Source organism: Lithobates pipiens, unplaced genomic scaffold, assembly GCF_037356315.1.
Source record: "Lithobates pipiens isolate NorthernLeopardFrog02 unplaced genomic scaffold, aLitPip1_a1.2 Scaffold_27, whole genome shotgun sequence".
NCBI classification, from domain to species: Eukaryota; Metazoa; Chordata; class Amphibia; order Anura; family Ranidae; genus Lithobates; species Lithobates pipiens.
The window spans coordinates 145,469,344-145,494,409 of NW_027507788.1; the positions used below are offsets into that span (position 1 = coordinate 145,469,344).

General features: G+C 42.3%; 1 protein-coding gene across 1 annotated transcript in view; it reads left to right on the forward strand.

Moving 5' to 3' along the window:
* The first annotated feature begins 3,080 nt into the window (after positions 1–3,080).
* Positions 3,081–25,066, forward strand: part of C1QTNF12 (C1q and TNF related 12) — a 150,029-nt gene continuing 128,043 nt past the window's right edge. Inside the window, exon 1 of the mRNA XM_077457625.1 lies at positions 3,081–4,158. Within this exon, the coding sequence (XP_077313751.1) occupies positions 3,973–4,158 (186 nt within the window). The 5' untranslated portion in view covers positions 3,081–3,972. The remainder of the gene's footprint in view (positions 4,159–25,066) is intronic.

A 25,066-nucleotide genomic window follows, 5' to 3' on the forward strand; every position in this document is an offset into this window, starting at 1 on the left:
TTTCTACCGAAAGTGGTCTCGGCTTTTCATATTAATGAGGACATTGTATTACCATCTCTCTGTCCTAAGCTGAAACACCCTAAGGAGGTGGCCCTTCATGCTCTGGATGTGGTTCGGGCTCTGAAGGTGTATTTGTCTACCACTGATCCCTTTGGAAGTCAGACTTGCTGTTTATTTTGGTAGCTGGTCCCAAGTAAGGCATGGCAGTCTCGTCGGCCACCATTTCCAGGTGGATCAGACAGATTGTAGAACAAGCCTACACCTTGAAGGTCATGGCCCACTCCACAAGGGCAATCGGTACGTCTTGAGCCTTCCGACACAAATCGCCTGCCGCTCAGGTGTGTAAAGCAGCGACCTGGTCGTCTGTCCATGCGTTTACCAAGTTCTACAAGGTAGACGTCAGTGCATTGGCTGATGCCTGTTTTGGCTGCAAAGTTTTGCAGGCGGCCGTATAGTTGCAATCGAATATGCAATATATTTTATTTTTTCCAGTTTTTTCGATAAAAATGAGGTACCGTTAAGTTAATGCGCTGTTGCATTACATTCTGCAGTTTTTGGTGTGGTTGTGGGTAGTCACTCCTGTTGAGGGTACCCTGGTTTTGTGGTGGATTCTCCACACACTGTTTTTTTTTTTTTTTGTGGGTAAAGTTTCACTAGATTTCACTTGCCATGGTGGATGAAGTTTTCTATGCTGTTTTCCCACCCCTCGTTTTCTCCCACCCCTCGCTGATTTTGTTTAACTTCAATACATGGGGCTTACTTTCCTTGACTTTGTGGCTAAGCTCACCCTACTGCCATCCCTTGTCCAGTGAGAGTGCCATCATTGGTAACTAAGCTACTCTCAGTGGGCAGTGGAATTCCACTGAAAGATTTCCTTGCTAATAAAGGTCATAACAAGCAGTTGTGTGTGCTTCCAGGCAGTATTTGAAAGCCTACATTTATTCATTTTTTTTCTAAGCACAAGGGGTGGTACTTACATTTATTGAGAAGTGTCCCTTGTGCTGGCTCTAGTAGTTGAAATCTTCTGTCCTCAGCGTTCCCCCTACAGCGCTGAAGCAGTAATCTTCAGGTGATGTGAGAGTTAATTCAGCCCCTGGACCTGTCATGGGCACTCGTCCACAGTGATGACTGTGCCTGTCCTTTCCGCACACCTCCTCCATTCATTGTCCTATTCGCTGTACGATGGCTTCCAAGCTTCCTACAATTAAAAGAGCTCTATGAATGGAGGACAGATGGATGAAACAATCTGCATCCTCCGTTCATAGAGCTCTTTTCTTTGTTGTAAGCTATAGTACAGCTTGTATGAATGAAGGGAGTGGAAAAGGTGGGCATAGTCACTATAGTGGGCACTCTTGATGAGCGGCTATGACAGGTATAGCGGCTGTATTAACAGCCATAGCACCGGAAGATTGCCACTATGGGTTTGTGTGTGTGTGTGTGTGTGTGTGTGTGTGTGTGTGTGGTGGAGTCAGAAGATGGGAGATTTCTTATAGGACAACTGTCACAAGCAAAAGGAACATTTCTCATTGAATGTAAATACTATCCCTTGTGCTGATTTAAAAAAACAAACCAAAAAATAAATAAACTTCAAGTAATTGTAAAGTCTATTTTTTTTTTGCTTAAAAATAACAAACATGTTATGTTTACCTGCTCTGTGCAGTGGTTTTGCACAGTGCAGCCCAGATACTCCTCTTCTCCGGTCCCTTTTCTGTGGTCCTGGTCCCTCCCTCCTGACGAGTGCCCCTACAGCAAGCAGCTTGCTATGGGGGCACCCGAGCCGAACTGCAGCTCTGTGTTTCCATTCAGACATGGGCCATGGCCCGGCCACACCCCATCTCTCTCCTCATTGGCTCACTGACTTTGATTGACAGCAGCGGGAGCTAATGGCGCTCCGCTGCTGTCTCAGCCATTAAGAAGGGGAGTCTCCGGCAGCTGAGTCTCTCTTGAAACATCACTGGATAGAGATGGGGCTCAGGTAAGTATTAGGGGGGCTCAGATGGGGCTGCTGCACACATGAGGCTTTTTATCTTAATGCATAGAATGCATTAAGTTAAAAAAACCTTCTGCCTTTACAATCACTTGTAATCACTCCTGGTTGTAAACCTTTACATATACCAAGTGAAGTAACTGACCTCAGGTTATACACAGAGATGAAACAAATCCTCCTACATAAGTTGTACCTGTTTAGCTGCAGTCTTCTCTATACATCCATTCAAAGTGCAGAATTTATAAAGCTTGTCTGAGCTGTCAGAAAAAAGAAGGTGGGAAGCTGAATTCACAGTAAGAAGAGCTCAGTAAGAAGAGCTCTGAGAGCTGACTGGAGGGAAGAGACACGCCCCCCTTCACATAGCACACAGGAAAGAGATAAGGCTGTCAATCAGCTGGAGCTCCATCCCCTATCACCTTTTTGTCTCCTGTTGTCAGGAAAATTTGTTAGTAGTGATTCATGCTGATAGCAGTGGAACGGGCCAGCAGACAGAAATAAAAAATTTAGTGCTCTGAATTGAGACAAGTACACACTATAGAGGGTTATGCTTTGTTCATATTTCATGTCTGAGGTTTACAACCACAAAAGTGGCATCCAAGAAAAATGCCATGCTAACTCCTGGGGCACATAAAAGGTTGCCAACCTCTGCTATAGCCAGTTGTATGTGCAGTTTTTCCATGCAAAATGTGCAAATTTTACACCAGACACTTCAAGAACTTGCATAGACATAAGGGAACATGCCTTTAAATTACAGTACATGCTATTTCATTTTAGGTATTTTATTCCCTTGCTTCCACTATATTCTTTTCCCCCAAAAGGTAGCATTAGCCTATAAGGGTTAAATACTATACATTCTTCTTTTCTTATTCCGTGTTTCACTTGTCATTTTCATAAACAGTTTCTTTGCCTCAGGTTACAAAAAAAAAAAGGGAAAAAAAAAGGTTTTATGGGTCATTAAAATGTGATTAGCATCTCTCTGGAGAGAGGCTGAACGGGGCTTATCAGCTCTGTTTTAATAGGGTTGTTAAAAAAACTAGGATTGACAGAAGAGCATGCGAGGCCCCTCCTTCTCCCTCAAGTAGCAGCTACAGGAATGAAGGATATATTTGGTGAAATGAACAGCCCTGAAGAACAACTGCCAATTTGCAGTTGGGGAGAGAGACAGTGAAGACAGAGGAGACTGGGACAGAGAGTATACAAATATTTCACTATCTTCCTGAACAATCACTGCAAAAGCTTCATTTATCCAAGAAACCAGAAGGCTTTTTTATATATATTTCATTGGACTTATTTTGTACATTTGTTGCTTACTTTTTTTTTTTTTTTTTTTTATCTTTTTTAATTATTTTAATATACAGGCAGCTGAAATGTATTGTCTCAGAGCCTTTTAAAAATAATCACTGCACAAGACAGTGTGTTACCTGCAAAAGGACGTACTTTACATTAGTTGCTGAGCAGACACGTGGAAAAACTGCCAAGTGTGGATGGTGAAGTCTTTAGAAACCTTATCCTGAAAGGAGGCTGAATAAGAGGCTTGAGCTACAGGTTGTGGAGGCAACCAGTTATCATCACAGATTAGGATGACTAGCGGTCAACAAGATGACATTGTCTTATTGTCCACCTGGGTCTAGACCTTGATCTTTATCAAAGAGGAGTGTCTACACTGATGGGTCTCTATGCTGGTCGATGTGGGCTGAGATGTCACCCTGATCCTTCAAAAAAGCTCCAGACTTCATAGTTCAGCGACTTTTAATTGCACACTTTTAAGACTTTTGAAGAAATTGATGGGAGAACTTAGCTTTCATCCTTCCTCTGTCTTAAGACCTGGTGGAATTAAGTAGATGTATGCTTTATCTTGACCCTCTTTTGTCTTGGCTTATCTATAGTGGTAGATCACTTTCCACTTGCTTTATCCCATTCAGCATCTTCTTGAAACACTTGGAGCTTCCTACTGTTCAGCGTTGTGAACCTTTTGAAGGATCTATATGTTCCAGGACATAATGAGGTGTTGGATATGGCTCCTGGTAGCCACTGTACTGTGCCAACAGCTTACCATATTCCAGGTCCTGGCAGCCAGAAAAGAGCGCAAAAAGGGAAAAGACCCACATCAGTTCATTGATCCTTTAAATCTTACGCTGTCCAACAGTGAGGAGTTATATGATCCTGACAAGGTACGTGTGTGAAGCACAGACACTTTCATCACCCTTTTCATCCTGCTACAAACTTGTGCTTGTGCTTATTCTATAATGACCATTGTTCCTTTGGTGCTTTTTCAGCATTTAGTAAAGTAGGCATTTGCCTAAGGTGGTGCTTATGAGGGGGGGCAACATAAAAATATGCTGCAATAATTGTACTTTTTTTTTCTCTGCATTTGTTAGCTTCTTGCTGTACATGCCCTCTGTCTCTGATATGACCAAAATATGTTAATAATTATTATGGGGATGCATGCAATTATCCAATTTCTGTATTATTTTTAATGTAAAAGTAGATAGTAACAACCTACTTTTTTTAAGTAAAAATAGTAGATTGAATATGCTAGTGAAGGAATATTCTTTTGTTTACACATATTTTTACATTTTTACACATTGTGACCTTGTTTAACAAGCTACAAATAGCAAGGATGAAAGTGTAATAACGTCTATTGATCAGTCAGATTTTAACTGTCAGACAGTCTAGCAATAATAGTAATAATGCCTGGGTGCTGTAATTATTATTGCATTGTGGGCATTGCTTTTTTGGCTTTCTGTAGAAACCCATCTGAGGATGTGGTGGCATTGACTCAATGCAGGAACCTGTACAGACATGGTTAATAATTAATGTTATATGTATGACATACTTGTTTTACAGCTGTGAAAAAAAAAGATTGTTGGTACTTGTTTTTTGGCAGCCATGCACTGCCCTAAATCAGTCTCCTCTCTTGGACCAGGACATGCAGGGAGGGGGTCAATGCCTAGGTAATAATAAGCACTCACAACTGACCCTAGGGCTTGTTGTCTCCTGTTAAGATTTTCCAACATGCTGTAAAATTTCTGAGGCTAATTGAAGACTGTTCCCTTTTCAAGGTTCTCAGATGTCTGAATTATCTCAGTCAAGCCTGACAATATCTACATTTGTGATTTCTCCCTTGTGTTACATGCACATAGCACCCAAATCAGGGAGATAAGCTGAGAGTCCTTGGAAAGTGGTAAAGACTTGTACACTTGCCCTCTCATTGATTGTCAAGGGTACTCTACTTAGAACCTATACTGAACAGCTGTTTTACTACAGCTACGGGGCAGTCCTGAGGTTTCACTGCTCTGAGCAGTGTCATTTTGCTTTGGTTGACCTTACAGACTCTTTGCTTTTCAAAGGTTTTTTTTAAAGTTGACTGGACCTATCTCACATAGGCTACCATGGAATAAGATGGACATAGGTGAACAGTGGCAGCTTCAGAGTAAATACAGCTGATTGTTAGAGACCTGAATAAAGCACTCTTCCATTGATAAGAAGGGGTATAGGGGTCCTTACTGAAATTAGAAAGCTTCTTTACAGTACCCATTCAGGGGCAGAAATTATGCAGGTGATTCTAAAGTTGCCCATGGGCTTGTTAGGGTGATTATTAATGCATCCAGCATCTGGCTGTCCTGGGGGCAAGCTACCTGCATACTGCTTCGGAGTCAGTCTTACGAGTTTTTGTGAATGGAAAATGGTAAGGAAGTTGTGAACACGAAGCTAGTTATCCATGGGAATACGAGCTATTTGGTCAAGATTTCAAACCCTTTGATGAACTATTTTCCCATGCATTTGCAAGCATCACCCAATCTGGCTAAAAGGGGGACTTTCATTTTATGTCTACTTTATTGTGCAATGATAAAACGATAGCAAAAGAACTCCATAAGTGCTATTCGGGTACATTTGGACAAATGTGGATTTTTGCCCATATGTGATCATTCTTCTTCCTCATTATGCCCTACACCTGAATCAATTCACCAACCTATAATGGTTGTTATTTGCCATAATAACCATTATTTTAAGCAATAGCAGCAGATGAGGATTGTTATCCAAATAACACGTGAGTTGAGCCTAATATAAAATGAAATAAAAAAACAATGGTTAGTATATGTTCATTGAACTATGATATTGTGTAAAGATGGATATCTACCAGCAACGCCTGGTTGTTTGATGCCTGGCAAGGAATTGGTGGTTCATGGGTATACATAGGGTGCCAAAAGGGATCACTTCTGACACTGGGATTGTCCAGCTCGGCAGTGGGTGTATAGGAAGTTGGGCACGTCTGTTGCCACCAATTGATTGTTGAAACAAGCCTGCAAAATTAGAACAAGGGAAGAGATCAGAGGAGATCGCTTCTTAGCATCTTGGACTGTTGATAGAAAAATGTGTAACTTCTCTTTTCATTATATGGGTATAGAATTTATAAGATAACCTGTATAGCTGTCTGATTGTGACTTATTGGGCAGTGTATTACTTATGATATCTCCCGTTCCATGAAAACTCTAGAACTGTGATCTGTGCAGCCTGGCGGAATGAATGGGAGACACTGTGAGACATAGAAGGGCTGTCCAGGAAGAGCTAGTGGGGCTGTGAACAGGGAGAGGTGTGCAATTCAGCGTAAAAGAGGATGAGATAATGAGAGTGAACATGTGGAATGAAAGGGATGCATTACAAGAAGCCAGAGCTGTTTACGTTGTGGGGAGAGCAGGAATGCAGTGCAGTTATTGGACTGAGGAACGTCCCTGTGACAGAGATGTTTTAAATAGCTCTGGAACCAGAAAGATGCCCTGCCAGCTTCAAGTGGTGGAATGTGTACATAGGAGAGAGATACCAGGCCTGAGGAGGGATGAGCGGCAGATAGAAATGTGTGTAACATAGGACTCTGACCCTATCATTCTCTTTCTTTCTCTCTCCTGACAAGAGATCACAGAGCTACTTTAAAATAGGCCTTTCAATAACTACAAGTCTGCATGATTAAATTCCTGAAATGTATCATTATACAGCAACTGTATCCCCTTTCTTCAAAGCTGTACTTTTCCTCAGTGAAAAGCCATCTAGCTACAGTCAAGTGACTTTTCCTAGGCTGACATAATGTCATCAGTCTGCTGCAGGGAGTAGGAAGCATTTCCCTTGTTTCCTCTTGCCCAGTGATCAAACTGAAACATTGTTACTTAGAGCTGCAGGGGCTAATCCGTGTCAGACACTTATTAACACAGCCAAGTACTGCACAGGCACTAAGATTTACATGTCAGAGCCAGACATAGTAGAAAGCAGACGCTGAGACTTAATAATGCCCGAACAAAAGTGGCACCATCCTTTTGTAGAGTAAAGCAGATGAAAGTGTTGTCAGTGTAAGTACTGTGATCTCTGTGAGAGGCAATAAATATCTGGAAGTATTACACTTGTGCTTCTTCATCCTCTTCTAACACACCAGTCCTGCTGTACAAGGACTGCAGGAGGCAAATACCACGTCAGATTCAGTTACCTGATTACATTCATAAAATTGATTTAAAGTGGTGGTTGAAATATGAACAAAGTATATCCCTCTATAGCGTTCACTCAGTTAAGAGCACTAAAGCCTAGAACACACGGGCCAAATGTCGGACGGCATTGAATGGTTCAAAGGAAACTGTCCGACATTCGCCCCGTGTGTATGACAGCCAGTCCAACAGAAGCCGGCTGGCTTCTGTCGAAGACTCATGACCGTAATAGGGCTGCCGACTGGCTCCCGGTTGGCACTTTTAGCCAATGGCTGAGAGCGCTAACCAAAGTGTCGGAACTGGCATGTCGGAACACAATTGTACAGCAGGGGAGATCGTTGTACTAACATTTGGATTGTTAGTACAGCAGTTCTGATGGAAGGGTTTACAACCACTTTAATTATATATTAATGGTTACTGAAGTGCAATAATTTAGGTCCTTTATATTTGTCCTTTATATTTTATATAAAGTCAGAACAGGAACTCAAAGTACATGCACAGGATCTCCCCATAGTTCCTCTTCCTCAGTGGTTCTCAACTTCTGTCCTCAGGACCCACCAACAAGCTAGGTTTGGAAGATGACTGAAATGCATGACAGGTGATATTTTTTGCTGCTCAGTGATTGCAGTATTCTAGTCTACATCTCCCCAAGGTAATACTTAAAATCTTAAAATTCTTAAAAGCCTGTTTTTGGCATCTAAAAAAAAAAAAAAAAAAGCAACATATACCTTTTCATTAGAACATCGAGGAGATCCAGGCTAAAAGTACAGCAGATAACAAACATCAATAAAAATGGATAGATGCCAGAAAAAACCTTCAGATGGCATGTGGACGCTCGGGATCAGGTGGAGATGGGAACCACAATGTGGGAATCTATCTGAGGCATATCCCACTTGAGAATAAGGATGTGTCTGGCGTGTTCGCAACCGTATGTGCAGAGCCCATCAGAAAGTTGGCACTGCAGAGCGCTTATCACAAGCAGTAAGACATTTTCCCGATCCGCCGTGATTTACGTATTACGATTTGTGGGTTGTTTTTTTTTTAGCTGTACAACCACTGTATATAACTGGTTGCTAAGAAGGGGGCCAGGAAACTGGCCACCGCGTCCTTAACAACTGATGAGTCATCATCTGTCAGCAGGCTTCCCCGCTGACAGCTGAATGTAAACAAAGAATTGCCGCCACAAAAAAAATAGTGAAAAAAAACGGTGGGGCCCCCCAAAATCCATACCAGACCCTTTTCCTAAAATGCAGCCCAGCAGGTCAGGAAAAGTTGGGGACAAGCGAGGAACCACTCCCCCCCCCCCGAACCATACCAGGCCACATGCCCTCAACATGGGGGTGCCTTGGAGCATTGTACCCCTACCCATTCTCCAAGAAAAAGTAGTGTAGCAAAAATACAGTAGACAGTTTTTGACGAGTCTTTAAATAAAAATATCTTCTTCTTCCCCACTTCTTCCTCTGGTCTTCCTGCACCTTCCTCCTCCAGTCTTCTCCTTTTCCCGCTTCTTCTTCCACTCTAATTCTTTCTCCTTTCTTCTTTGTCTGTTGTGCTTCTTCCTCTGCCGCCACTTCCTCTGCCGCTGCCAGTAAATAGAGGAACTTTGGGAAGATCCTGTGCATGTACTCTGCTTTACTGTTACGTCTTTATATAATGCCTCCTTTCATAGATATGTGAAATTCTAAAATGTTGCTGTTTGAAGTTCTTATTTGACTGTTTTAGAACATTCAACTTAAAAAGGAGCTCCAGTCTCCCCCCACAAAATTAAGTCAGTGGCTACAAATACTGTAGCTGCTGGCTTTTATTAAAAGAACACTTACCTGTCCAGGGATCCAACGATATTGTCACCTGAGCTGATTCTTCAATCGGCTTTGGGTTCAGGCTCTGGCATCATAGGTAAGGGAAACCGGCAGTGAAGCCTAACGGCTTCACAGCTGGTTTCCTACTGCGCATTAGCGAGCTGTACTGCACTTTGCGAATGGTCCCGCAGTCTTCTGTGACCTGTGATAGGTCCTAGAAGGCTGCGGGGGGAAGGAGGGGGGACTGAAATTCAGCTCAGATCCTTGTGGCGTTTTGACTGGAAGTGGAAGTGGCTACCTGTCAACCCCCCCCCAAAAAAAAGTGAAAAATGTGTGAGTGTAGGGGGAGGATGCAAATAAGCAGAACGTCCCCTTTTGGGTGAAGTTCCACTTTAATATATTGCAGTATACAGCCCTGCAATATATTGCATTCCTTAGATGTTGTGGTTACATTCATTTTAATTTTCTAGGCTTTTTCTGTTTATTGACACCTGGTGATAATGCTAGTAACACATAACCTGTTCTAGGGTGACAACGGTGACTTTTTTTTGCACATACTTGCATACACTTTCACCTGTTGGCGCTGAGTGCACGCAAACATGCGGCCTGCCAACGGCCGGGCCCTAGCGCAGAGCGCCCTGCAATAGAGCTGGGCCAAAAGCGAGCACCATGAAAACCTTCCAATAGCTGCTTGTGCTCGCCAGTTTTCCGTACATATGACAGCCAATCACAGCGGCCACATGGCCAAAAGCCCGGCCCTGCCTCCCGGCATTCTAAAGACCTTAAAGGGGTGCCGGGAGCCGGCACCAAGGGGTTTAGTAGATACAAAAAAGTGCACAAGCCACCATAACAATGATCTATACAAGTGACTCCCAACTTTTTCCTCTTTTTGCAAGAGAACCCACGTGTGCACAGATATGCCAAAGGCCTCTGTGGGTTCTGAAGGCTGAACAGTGCCCTTTAACACATCTGCACACATGTAAAATCAAGCTGCAAGTCATTCATGCCTAGGTGAGAAAGGTGGAAATAAAAAAGTAAAAAACAGTTAAAAAATAAAGAAATATCTAATTATGGGAGAGGAAAGGAGCTGGACCCAGGTGCAAATTAGTTTGGATGAAGGTCTACTTTAGGAGCTAAAAATGAATTATGACAACATTAAAGTTTACGAGCCCATTTAGCTTCTTTGCGATGCGTTAACACACTTTATGTAATTTGTTAACATGTATTGCATTAAGGTAGCCCACTGAAAATATTGTGCTGTTCCAATGCACCCTAACATGCCAAAACCATGTGTTGCTGTGCATTGCAGCATACTACTATGCAGGTGTGTTACCTTCATATTTTGGGGTGCCATTCAAAATGAATGGCACTGCAATACAGTAACGCTTGTTACATGTGTTTGTGTGTTACTACAGCACAGAAGTCTAAACGGGCTCTAAAACTGACGTTGATTGATTGACTGGTCCCCACCCTGACTGGATTGGATTTAGTCTTTACCAGCTTGACTTCCCATTGAGTTGTGATTTTTTTACCACTGAACAACAACTTCCAGTAAGATGTGTCAATCACATGGAGACCAGTGAGGAGGGTGGAGGAGCAGCTGCTGTCATCACTGATAAAATCCATGTCTTATTTTTTAGCCAGAAGCTAGTTCTGTGTCTCTGCTCTAAACGTGTTATCTAAGTTCAGATCAATACAATGAAAACTGGAAATGAAGAAAATGCTGATTACATTGGTTAATTTCAGTTTAAAAAGTTTATACGATTTAAAACAAATGGAGCATCATGTATAAAGTGCGCCTGTGTTGCCACAGCAAACAATCAGATTCCAGCTGTCATTTTTTTAGCGTATACTGTAAAATGTAGATGAAAAGAGAGGCGGTTCACCAGCGTAGGAGGCCAAGTCATATTTCATTGCACGTGAGCCCAGGGGCTCGTGTTTGTACTTTTCTATGACTTTTAATAGTAAATACAGACATTCTTATGTTTTAATTTTTTTTTATTCCAACATTTTTTTTTTCTTTCTTATAACAGCAAGGGAACTATGACAACACAGAGGCCTGTCTCTTTTTTCCATTCTCTTTAGATGATCTTAAAGCGGAGTTCCACCCAAAAGTGGAACTTCTGCTCGTTTGTTGCCTCTCCCCCTCCGGTGCCACAATTAGTACCTTTCGGGGGGAGGGGAGACAAGATACCTGTCTTTGACAGGTATCATGTTCCCACTTCTGGGAGTCCAGGCCGCAGCCTGTGACATCACCGTGGGGCTCCCTCCTCCCTCCTCTTTGTGTCACCAGGCCAGTAGGATAGAGGGGCGGGACCCACACATGTGCAGTAAGGTTCCCGGTGTGAAGCCGTAAGGCTACACTGCCGGGTACACTTACCTGCAATGGTGGCAGCAGCGCCACATCAGCTGCGGTGCCGACAACGCTGGACTCCAGGCAGGTAAGTGTCCTATGGTTAAAAGTCAGCAGCTGTAGTATGTATAGGGTTTGTATATGTTTTGGGGGGAACACTGCTTTAAGCTTTTTAATCTATTGCATCTTCTCTCTAGTTTTAAAAATGTAACTCGCTGCAGCTTTAACTAGACAGTTTTTTATACAATCTTTGGAAAGCATGCCTGTTTTGGTTTAATTTTTCAGTTTCAATTGTTTTTATTAAATGTTTTTAAAAAGAAAAGAATAAAAAAACTTGACAGAGTAGCAACTAATCCTCACATGCTCTGAGAATATGCCAAAGAAGCTACATAATTGGAGGGGGGGGGGGGGAGACAGAAAAAGACTGTATCCAGTGGGTTGGCTCTCCTATAGCGGGGGTCAGCAACCTATAGATCGTGATCTACCAGTAGATCGTAGATAGGATTAGTAGATCACGGTCTGGCTTGCTGACCCGCCTTTCCAGAGGAGCAAACATGGTGTAATGCAGAGAGACTACTTGTAAAGGGAGCAGGAGCTACATCAGCCAATGCCTCCTCTGTAGTGCTGGCTCCTGTCCCATGCAGAGTGATACCAACCAATCTGGCTAGCCATCTCCAGAGTGGTGCCAGCAGCAGGAAAGAGGAGCTCTTCAGGTCAGTGTGAAGCAATACACTGGGCATAATAATATAGGGCTGCTTTCAGTCTACCTTCAGCTTTTCTGCAGGTTTGCTGTGCTTAGTCATAGACTTCTATTATATCCTGTGGGTTTGATGCACTTTCTGAAAGCGCACCAAAACTAGGAGTCTTGGTGCACTTTTAGAAAGTGCACCACACTTGTGGGATATACTAGAATTCTATGGCAAAGCACAGCTAGCCAAGGAAAGTTGCAGACCCATGGTGCAGTTAAACCATAGCACATCAGTGTGAAAGCCGCCTTATAGGGGGTTCAGAACAGTAAGGGTTCATTTACATTTGCAATTTGGAGGGTGGTAAAGCCCCATAGTTTCAGATGTGTTTTTATCATATCCACCCCAACCACACCCCTTTTAGCTGCAGTGGCCAGCGGTGTACACAAGATGTAGCCGCAGCAGAAGTTATATGCCCTGTCATGGATGGTGGGTTTAGCACCTATGAAGCATGACCTATTCTAGTGAATGAGGCCACTCTGCAAGTGACCTGCAACCTTGTGCCCAGCAAACAAGGGGTTAAAGAAGGTAGCATTGTGCTGCTTTCTCACCACCTGCTTTAACCCCTTGGATCCCACAGATGCATGCAGTTGTGGGGCACTTGCAGAGTGGCCCCATTTACTTGAATTGGGATACTGTGCGACACTGTGCCCGGTGATCTTTGACTTCTCCCATGTTGTTCAGATAGATCTCCACCTCTAAGTTTTCCCACCACTGATCTATAGGATCCCAAATAATCACACTCAAAAGTGAATAACAAACATGTAATGAAGAGCTGCATATGGAAGGTCAATAACATCTTAATAACTGGAAGACAGCCATCAAGAAAACCGCTTAGCGCAGTGGTTCTCAACTCCTGTCCTCAGGACCTACTAACCGGCCAGGTTTGCAAGATAACTGAAATTCATCACAGGTGATTTCATTTGCTGCTCAGTGATTGCAGTATTCTAGTCTGCATCTCCCCAAAGTAATACTTAAAATCTGGCCTGATAGTGGGTCCTGAGGACAGGACTCGAGAACCACTGGCTTAGCGGATGAAACTATGGAAAACATAAGGACCATGAGATATAGACATCAATAATACGTAACTGCTGCATATTGGTCCACAAAATGATAGAACATTTAACTTGTGTTATATGATTACTAAAGCTCTTCCCATTGTCAAACACCATTACGGTCGTATATGGGGGACACTACTCCCCACAGCTAAGAGCATAAGTATCTTAGGCAAGAAAAGGAAAAGGAGGCTGAGAAGACACAGTGACAGGACTGGCGAGGAAAGAAAGGAAGGAGAGCAAAGGTGAGAAAAGGAGAAAGAGAGAAGGTTGACCTGTCCGGGGATCTGCCGCCAACCGTCCATGGAGTCAGTTGTAAGTAAGCAAGCCTGGGGGACCATATGTTTTCAAAGAGGGATTGTTTATCTTGCAAGGCACTCACAATTTCTTTTCATTTAACACGACCCACGTAAGTTTAAGTTTATTAAAGCTATATCTAGAACAGGGCTTTTCCGTGTGGTCACAATAGCGATTGTGGCTGCTGGGAACATAAAGTGTATTAAGTTCTGCTTGTGTCTTGGGACATTTTCCATTGGCTGATTCAGTACGGAGATACTTTCATCTTTAGTGATGTTTTGGTTTAATTTTTAAATCATTTGTAATCTCTCTTTTCTGGTTTTGTGTAGTGACCATTAAAAACCAAAGTAGAAAAAAAGGAATATAAATTAAATAAAGCTTGAATCAAAACAGTGCCATTGTCTAAAAAGATAGTTACGGAAGGATTGCATTGCAGTAAAATCTATTTTGGCTCAGCTGTTCCTTTTGTTGCTCTGTAAAAACTAAAAAAAAATCTGTAAAAAAAAAAAAATGCCCACAACCATGGGTAATTGCCAGTTTCCCCCATAAGCTAAGGTCAATCTCTCCCCTCTTAAACTGCATGTCTGAACCTTGTTTTCTATTTCTTTTGCCTAGTGGGTGTGACCTTCATAGCTTCTTCTGTGCATGTGGACAGGTGTCCACTGTCCACAGCATTAGAATGCTGTATCAGATTACTTATTTTACCTTCGATCAGCTTTTCTTAACCAGTGTTACATGGAGCTCTGGGGTTCTTCTAGAGGTTGCTAGGGGTTCCTTGAACTTTTTCATAAATCCAAAACACTTTGACAAGAGCAAGTGTTAGGGGACCAGCAGAGCCTTTTCCCCAATTTTTTCAGCTGCACCCACTTTCACAATTAATCTTTTTATTTGTCTGTAATAGGGGTATTCTTCCCATTAACCAACAATGTAAACTGTCCATTATCCCAGTGGAAACCAATAAAAGGGGCATCCCACTCACCAACCATCCAGTGTTTGTGAATCCTTCTCCTACTGACTACCATTGTAAGGGCTTATTCTCCCAATGGACCCCAACAAAGGGGTCACCCCTCTCATTGGCCACCAATAATAGGAGAACCTTAACCTACTTACCATCCATGTAAGGGAGTGCTTCCCCCATGGACCACCAGTGTAAGCTGGTTATATTCTCTCTCAGTAACTACCAATAAAAGGATCACCTCTTACTTTGCCCACCGACATAAGAGGAATTACTCCACTGTAAGGGTGAATGTCTCCACTGACCACCAATCAAAGGACACTACAATTTTCACTGCATGTGTTTCTTTTCTAGTTTTAGCATTTTGTTTTCATTTAACCATATTTCAGAAAATCGTTTTGTTGTATAGAGCAGCACAGGGTTAAAATATGATCCATCCTCTGTGTTAAATATACTAGGTGGTTTCTAATCTCACTAACATACTGTGAGCTGTAGACATAACGTTTAGTTCCTCTGTGGTAAAAAGTTGGAGAAAGGCTGCTTTCTTACAGCTGGTTTTATATCAGGACATTCTGGTGCACTATTGGCCATTTGGCAGGATATGCATAGTCAATGCATCATCTACTTTACATCATAGTTGAAAGGAGTGATTCCTTTATAATCATGCCAACTATATAGTTTAAAGCTGAACACAGGAAATGTAAAAACAGCCCTTGTAGAGAGACCCCACACTGCATGGGTTAAATTCTTGTTTATGTGTAGGGGAACATTGTAAAGTAGTTTTATTGTTCTTACCCCTCACTCTGACAGGGTTCTATTCTCTGTGTGACCAGTCGCCTGAAACCGATATTCTTCAGCTTTTGTTCAATCTGTTTTGAGCACTGTGCTGAGGGAAGGGGAAATTTGGGGGATAAGGGTGCACCCCTATGCTCTGCACTCACCGCTGAACCCTGTGCTCTGTACCTAGCGCACCCCTGAACCCTGAATTCTGTACGCAGGGCACCCCTGAACTCTGTACCCAGTGCACGCCTGAACCCTGCATTCTGTACGCAGCGCACCCCTGAACTCTGCATTCTGTACACAGCTCACCCCTGAACCCTGCATTCTGTATGCAGCACACCCCTGAACCCTGCACTCTATATGCAGCGCACGCCTGAAACCTGCATTCTGTATGCAGCTCACACTTGAATCCTGCACTCTGTAGGTAGCGCACACCTGAACTCTGCTCTCTGTACTCAACACGCACTCCTGGTAATTATTGTCCCTTTAACCCCCCTGACGGTATTCCCGAGTCTGGCTCAGGGTGGAATTTTTATACCAAAAGCGGTATCCCCGAGCCAGACTCGGGACTGCATCGCTGGATCCAGGAGGATGTTTACTTACCTTCTCCCTCGGATCCAGCGTTGTCTCCCTGCTGTACGAGCGAGCCATGTCTCGCTCGATCTATCACAGAGCCGATCTCCATTCCCTGCGAGCGTTGCGACGCACAGGGACGGAGATCGGCGCCAAATTCAAAAAGTGAAACACATCACGTCATCAAATACTGAAAAGTACTGACAGTGACAATTCTGCAACTGAGCAAATTTCAGTGTTTTTGATTTGATTACATTATTGAATAATTTTTATTATTGTTATATTATTATTTGGTACAATTATTTATAGTTATTTATTATATTATAATTTATGATTTCATTTTTCAAACTTTATCATACCCGGGATGTCTGCTAGACTCTGGTTTGGACAGATTTAAGAGAGTTATTCCTAAGAATTACAGGACTACAATATAAAACGCCAAATTTTCATGCAAAATAATGGTACCGCTTTTAGCACCTAAAATCCGAAATAATCGTACCGCCAGGGAGGTTAAGACCCTCCCACTGTGCAGGAGGTGATACTGCTGCCTCCTGAATCCATTTTGTTTCCTAGCCGAATGTGAATTTTTACATTGAAATACTGTGTCACAACCACATGTCAAGCATATGACTTGTGCCTGCTTAGCAGCCCCATTGAGCGCAACAGGCAAGTTTAACAGGCAATGCTGCCTGTCAAACTTGACAGGTCGAGATAAAATTGCCTCACTATGAAGCTAAGCATCAAGGCCATGGCAATATGTACTCACCCAAGCAGCTGCTATGTTCATTTAGGTAGGTGGTCCTGGAGCAGTTTTGTTTTAGGCCACACCCACTATTAATCTGGACATGTCCATTGCTCTCTTTGGCATGCATAACACAACTTGTTTTTCAACTGTATCCCAGCAGGGTGGCTGATAATTTGCCATGCTGTCTTGACTTTTAAAATGTAAACTAATTACTTGTTTCTAATAGAAGTTCCGTCATTTTTTTTATAGGTTGTCAGTAAATAATGTGCTCATTAGTACATTTGGCATATTCTGTCAATAAAAAAAGTTGCGGGACATTTTCAACCTTGCCGGGGAGGCGTGGAGAAATCCATTGCAAGGGTAGTCTGCCCATTGAAAAAATCGTTTTTACATTTTCCTTTATCTACAGGCTTCTCATTAGAGATTTCTGGCTATATGAGCCTAATGGACTGAATTTGTCATTGAAAAGTAATGGAAAATACAAAATTATTCTATTGCCCCTGCAACAGAAGGTGAGAGGAAATCTTTCAATGAGGACATGTGTTCTGGTGGTAACTGCCAGGGGGGATTTCCCTTGACTTTGGAAACATTTTCACTCATTTCCTGTTATGTATCTGTAACAGTAAATTACATGAAAGCTCCCTAGTGGGCACAGATTGCTAAAGAGAAAACATACAGCGGTTTCTAACTCTTCTCTACTCTATTCATTAAAAATGTTTGGCTAGAGGTACACCTAAACTTAATTTTAATTTTTTTTTCTGCTGTCTGTGTTCCATCGGGATTCCTTTCCCAGGGACAGCGGAAAAGTAAAAGGGAATGTCTCCAAAGCAAGGGAAAATAATTTTTTGATTGAAACAGGTGTATAAGAAGTGGCTAATATGGGTTAGATGAGATTCCTGTACATTTGTCCTGGTGAATCACCACAGTCCTGGTGAATTTTTGCACTGATTTACCCGCAATAATTTTTTCCAAACCATACTGCACCACATGGCCTTTAAACTATGGTCATCTGGCTTAGGAGGGACAATAAGGGAGCTTTTGGATAAGCCACCCCCTCACTATAAAAGGGGGGCACCGATCCTCCATAGTGTCAGTGAATTGGGAGCTGTTGTAGGTAAAGCTGACAGTTTGCATAGGAAGTGAATAGGGTCACTTAGGAAACTGTATTTTAATTATGATTGTTAGCTTTTTGAGCAATCAACATTTTTGCTGCCTTGCTGTCTTGCATTGGAATTTGTGGTTTATTTGAGGTCAGCTGTCACTTTTAGCTGTTGCCCCATCCATAACAAACATTGTTATTTTGCTACAAGGCCTCTTTTGAAAAAGGATTTTGTTTCAAGATGGTATTTAGGGATTTTCTATTCTCTGAGAGTTTTTTTTTTATGTTGGAAGGGCCTTTTTTATGCTTGTGGTGCTTAATTTGGACCATTCACTTGTAATGTCGTGTACACACGACCAGACTTTTCGAAGGACTAGGTCTGATAGTCTTCCCAATGGATTTTCGGCGGAGTTCCGGTGGACTTTCTGAATGAACGGAATTGGACACGCACAATCACACCAAAGTCAGACTGACTCGAATGTGATGACGTGCAACCGAACTAGAATAAGGAAATTCATAGCCAATAGCTGCCCTAGCGTTGTTTTTTGTCCATCGGACTAGCATACACATGAACGGATTTCCTCGCCGGATTTTTGGCAAGCAAAGGTCCGATGGAGCCCACACGCGATCGATTTGTCCGACGGACTTGCTCTATCTGACCTTTGCTGTCAAAAAGTCCGGTCGTGTGTATGCGGCATTATAACCATCTGTTTTTTAAGCGGTTTCTTGTTTGCAGCATGCCACTGCATAGTTTCATAGTTAGTTAGGTTGAATAAAGACACCAGTCCAACCTGAGTGACTGTCTACAATCGTCCCTATCCCTGTACATTGCACACTCACATTGGTCCCTACCCTCAAGGAGCCCACAATCCAAGGTCCCCATTTATATACTAGGGCCAATTTTGAACAGAAGCCAATTAACCTACCTGCATGTCTTTGGAGTGTGGGAGGAAACTGGAGTACCCGGAGGAAACCCACGCAGGCACAGGGAGAGCATGCAAACTCCAGGCAGGTAGTGTTGTGGTTGGGATTTGAACCAGCGACCTTCTTACTGCTAGGTGAGAGTGCTAACCACTACACCACTGTGCTGCCCTAAGTGGAAAGGAAAAAAGCTAAGTGCAAGAACAGTACACACCTAAACCACCTCACATTACATGACTCACATTCACTCCACCCCCCCCCCCCTCATATCCCTATAGACAAAATAAAAGGTTAGGCATACAGCAGTTAGACCTATTATCCCAGATTAAAAGCGTCTGGCTGATGGTAAAGTTTACACTACTGTATAAAGTGCAGTATCTTAATTCTTGTAGTAACACACCTGCTTATACTCTTTGGAGTTGATTTACTAAAACTGAAGAGTGCAAAATCTGGTGCAGCTCTGCATAGAAACCAATCAGCTTCCTTTTTTTTGTCAAAGTTTAACTGAATAAGCTGAAGTTAAAAGCTGATTGGCTATCATGCACAACTGCACCAGATTTTGCAATCCCCTTGTCTCTAGTAAATTTTGGCATAATATTCCTGATTAACTGTCCTGCTGCTGACCAATTTTACCTTGCTGTATCCTCATGTGATATCTTAGGGGTTCATGCACATGGATTTATATGCATATGGATTTATAGGCATATAAAATATGTCTAGCGTAAAGATCTCAGCACTTTCCTACGCTTGCAGAGCAGTAGGTGCATAAGTTACTAATCAACAATGGTTCTTTACGATGGCCTGTACCCACACAAGCATATCTGACATATTTTCTGAACACAACACTTTCATGTGCATGAACCCACACTCGTGTATTTTGTCTCTAGTAAATTTTGGTGTAACAATGTTCATTAAAATTGTCCTGCTACTGGGCAATTTTACACTGCTGTGTCATTTGTTGTCTCTTAATTCCTCATGTTAAACACCTCCTTATAGCCTTTTTTTTCTCCCTCCCATATCACATGCAGTCTCTTAAGTCTTAATGAGAGCTTGCCAGATATTAGCCAATGGTAAGGTAGTGTTGCATCAGAGAGGACAAAGACAGTCACTGCTAAAATCACCTGAAAAATAGCCTGCTATATGTAAGTCAAGCTAACAGTAAAAAAAGGAAAAAAAATCTACTTCACAGCCAAAAATGCGCAGCCAGTGTATGCTGATGCTAATACTGCCCGTGCAAATGATACTGTTTTTTCCCAAACCAGAAGTGTAAACAAGGCCTTACAGGTATGTATAACCTCTTACAGAGATCACAGTACTTTCCCTGACAATGCCTTCATCTTCTTTTTACTGATAAAAGTGTTTTTTTTTAAGTTATAATATTGATGTATATTTAGACAAATCAGGTGTTTATTCATATAGACTTATAAACCTAATGAACAGTCCACTTTAAGCAGAGTTTATATTTCAAAACATAACTTTGGAATCCAAAATATCTATTCTGAAATACTTTGAAATTACATTTCTAACAACTACTATAACTCCTCTCTTCTTTGCTGGAGCATTGACTGTGTATATACTGTATGTAGAAATTGTTTAATTTGATTTGAAGTTTGTGAGTTATAGATCTTCAAACTTGGATCCTTGAAAGAATTTAATATCATGGTTTAGAGACAGAGCCTCTAAAATGCTGCTCTCATTAATGGATGGTATAACAACCTTGTCATTCTGTTGTACAGTTTTATAAACCATAGCCATGCAAAGGATGCTGAACCCTAAGGCCCTCATCCCACGGACGGGCTGTCTATCCGTTTTTCTTCCATCCGTCAACGGACGACAATGCATTCCTATGGGCAAACGGGTGACCATCTGTTGCCATCCGTCAACCTCCGCTTCCGATTTTATCAGTTTATTTGATCATACAAGGCTACGTCCAGATCCGTGAAAATGAATATTAACTGAGGTTAACGGACAATGTCTGTCAACGTCCGATCAGTTAAGATCCATTTTGAAGAAATCATTTTTTTTTGTTTATTTGTGAACTCAACCTATGACCCAGGCAGTAGTTGGACAATAGGAAGTACATCCCCAAGGAGAAACATGGCCAGAGATGTCTCCCAGGAGCAACTAATAAACCTGGTGCATGAAAGGCCAGGCTTGTGGGACTCAACATGTTGGGACCACAGTGATAAAGTGTTAAAAATTGTTGGAATCCATTTCACTACACAGATAGCACACAGAAGGACAAGGACAAAGCAAGGACACAATAAGGACAAGTCACTCACTGAAAACTGCAATGCAGCATGGGAGGAGCAAAGCTTTCTGGGTAATGTCATCAAAGCCACAGAAACTGCTGTAAATGTCTCGAAACGGATGCAAAAACGGATGTTAACGGAATGGAAGACGGATGAAAATGGATATTAACGGAACGGAAGACGAATGATGCAACATATAAGAACTGATACGTTATTCTAAAGTGGCTAAACTGACGGTGCCCGTGTGAATGAGGCCTAATGTTCAAGGGAGCCCATGTTTTGTATGGCACAGTTCGGGTTTGTGTCATTGGACTTATGTCAAATGCACAAGTTTGAGATCCTTCCTTGATCATTCAGGATTCATTGGCAAGTGCATTTGACTTGCAGTTGATTTCCTTCTGACTTGTGTTTGACATGCTTCAAGCTAATTTTTCATAGTCTTGTATGGGAATTAAAAACATACCAAAGGCCCATCAACATAAGCCATTAGTGTGCTATATATTAGCTGCAATTTCTCTCTCCACTAAAGAGGATGTGCAAACCTGCTGTAACAAAAATGACCAGGTTGTTTCCTGAGGAGAATAAAACTGATAGGATAACCCATACAAAATAAAACAGTAAGATGGACTAGTTGCAAGTATGAAGGTTATTGCTAAGCGCCTAAAAATATCAGCTGCTTGGCTGTTTCTGGCTATCATATGTTTGACACTACCTAGACCAAACATGCAGAAAGTGAAGTCACCTGATCTGAATACCACCAGTTCCTCTGATGAGTTTCACCCCACCTAGGCACTTAAAGCGGAGCTCCGTTGAAATAAAAAAATAAAATAAAAGTCAGCAGCTTCAAAAAGTGTAGCTGCTGACTTAATAATCGGACACTCACCTGTCCCACATTCCAGCAATGCGGGCGTACGAAGCCCCGCTCCTCTCTGAGGCGCCAGCATTCTTACTGTGGGCATCCGGCTGTGGCTTCACAGCCCAGCATGCACTGTGCATACGCAAGCCCTGCTGGGAATTGCCGGGCAATCTTCTGGGTCCTGTGACGTGTCCCATAAGATTGCAGGGAGGGACGGTGGAGAGGTGATCTTCCTTCCGGTGCCACAGAGCCCCGGGAAGAAGTGGGGGCTGGGTGCTCTAAAAAGAAGGTATCCACTCACCCCCCCCCCCAAAAAATTGACATGCCAAATATGGCATGTCAGGGGGTCACCCGCACTTAAAGCGGAAGTTTCATTTTTGGGTAGAACTCCGCTTTAATGGTAGAACTTGTGTCCATTCATCTACAATAAGGCTTATTGCAATGCCTAGCTCAGATGGTTGACTTTACTGTTGTATGGGAAACAGATTGAGGTAGAACGAGACAGGTCCTTTTGGCTGAAACACACTGCTCATGGAAATACAGCCCTAACCTTGTATGAAGTTTTGGTCTACCTGATCTGAATACTTGTTTTAAATCAATGGTTAAAAAGGTATTGGTTACATTGGATTAGCATGACAACCAGTCAACTAGAATTTCGAAAAAAAAGGTCAGAAATTACATTTTACACATTTCTCCAAGCTCTCCTTGAAAAAAATCAGTTACCATGGATACCAAAGTGCTGTTTTTTTTCCAAAATGGAGAAGCACAAGAAAGATGGTTTAATGGCTGCTTCACATGACAAAAAGCAGTAATGAAAATGTTTTAGGACCTCATATGCCGGTCTTAATCTTTGGCAGTGTCCTCATGCCAGTCCTGTGTAACGTGGCCAGGGGTTTTTATGAGTGCTGCTTTCTGCTTCTGGGATTAAATCCCATTTGCTCAGCAGGGTTGTGCCTTCTTCCAAACTTTTGATAACAAACATATGGCCTAGTATGGTTGTGATGAGTTTAAGAGGGTATCTGATTTGTATATGTTATTTCCTACAGCTTTAGTTATAGGGAGAAGTTTTCCTCTGGCATGAATTATTGTTTTTGAGATGTGCTTAAAGGGTAACTTCAGAAAATTGGTCTGATAGAACTGTGGACTCCCTGGTAGTTTCTATTAGTTGCTTCTTTATGTGAAGGAAACTAATTCTGTCTAGGACTTCAATTGGTATATTTTCTGCCAGGAAACTAGGTTTTGGGGTCATCGGAGCTTGATTATTTTTTTTTAAAGCTGAACTTTAGACAAACTGCTAAATACACAAAAAAAACCTATATACAGTAGATATAATGGAGCTGTTTACCTGCCAAATCGCTTCGTATTTCTGTCCATCCAGGTCTGAGAGATGCACAGCTCTGCTACACAAGCCCTGTCTGGCAGGAGAGAGGACCCAATTTTTCTATGGTGTGGTTCTGCAATACTGACAGATCTTTCTCCCATTCTCACCCTGTTGCTGGATATCAAAAGAAGCAGCAGACTGCAAATTTGAACTCTCTGGGGGTCATTTACTATAGTGTGAATATGCGATCTCGCAGTGCATATAAATAGCACACAGTTAAGCCAATTAAAAATTCAAGTGGGCGACCGCGTGATTCCCGGAGTGTGCCATTAGCAGCAAACATGCCTTTGTTAATTCTGAATCAGTGATTCCGTGGATCTGCACGTGCCAATTGCGAATCCCATTGAAGTCTATGGGAACCGAATAGGTTGGGCTAGCTTTTACTTTTAAAGGGGAACTCCACATTCCATTCTCCAATGCTCTTGTCTCCCCCCTCTAACCGCTTGGATTTCCATGGGTTAACTTTTGCTTTTAAAGGGGAAATCCACACTCCATTCTACAATGCTCTTGTTTCCCCCATTGGGCTCAGCTCAATACCAACCACAAAGCACCTTGTAGCCACTAGTTTGAAGGGATTTTCCACATTCCGTAAAGCACCCTGTCTGCAGCCCCCCACAACCCCAGCCTAGAGTTGTGTGGAAGAGGCCCTTGTCCCCCTGAATATGGAACAAGGTGGTTGACTTTTGGGGTGCCCAAGCCCCTCCTGCCCCCAAGCATCCACTCCCTTTCATGGGCTGGCTTGCTGTGTGTTTGGCTAGGGGTTTGTTAGTGTGTGGGAGGGGCACAATATTTTTTTGGTTTGAGGTGGTATTTTTCACGTGAGGGTTCAAATTTTAAGCCTTAAAAGACCCAAATGGCCTTGTATGTATGGGGGGGTGGGGGGGCAGGCTGTTTTTTGTTTTGGGTTAAAATCTTGGAGCTGCCATGTAGATTTGTAAGTTTTCTCTAATGTCGTACATCTTTGAAGCAGCATTTTTGATACATGCTACAGATACACCACTTTACGGGCAGGGTAAGTCCCCCCAAGTTACTAGCTTTTAAGCAACGTTGCATTTTTAAAGGCATTTCTCTTTGTGGGGACAACCAAGTGGGGACTCGCAAAATTAACAAGTCATTTCCCATAGACTGCAATGGTATTTGTTGTATAACTTTTGCCCATGTTAGGCTATTTGTCTTGCCCTGAAAAGAAGTGTGTGTGTGTCCTTACAGAGTTTGTAACACATGTATTTTCTCTTTGTATTTTGTTTATTATGTCTTTGCAAAACAGATGTGTTTTACAGCAAGTATTTTTATTTATTTTTTATTTTTGGGGTGGGGATATTTTTCACTGAAATATTTTTGATGTTGTTAATCTGTGTTGTTTGTAGGTTGTTGTTTTCATTGATCTTTGATTTCATTTTCTGTGCTGCATTATTTTGCAAAATCTTCCTCAAGCTGTTGTGACTACTAAATGTTTAAATCCTTAAGCCCTTGTACACACGGTCGGAGATTCCGACAACCAAATCCGTCGGATTTTGTCCGAAACTGTTGCATACACACTGTCGGACAAAGTTGTCGGAAAATCCGACGTGATGACTTATTTCGTTACGATGGGACTACGTTCACGCTAGTAGCCAATAGCTTTGGTGTAGGAATTTGATTTGAGCATGCGTGGCACTTTGTTCGATCGGAATTCTCTACACATGTTCGGAGTATGTCCGATCGGAGCATTTTGTCGGAAAATTTTACCAACAAGTTGGAAAACTTGGTCCGTCGGATACTCTGATGGAAACAGTCCGATGTAGACCACACACAGT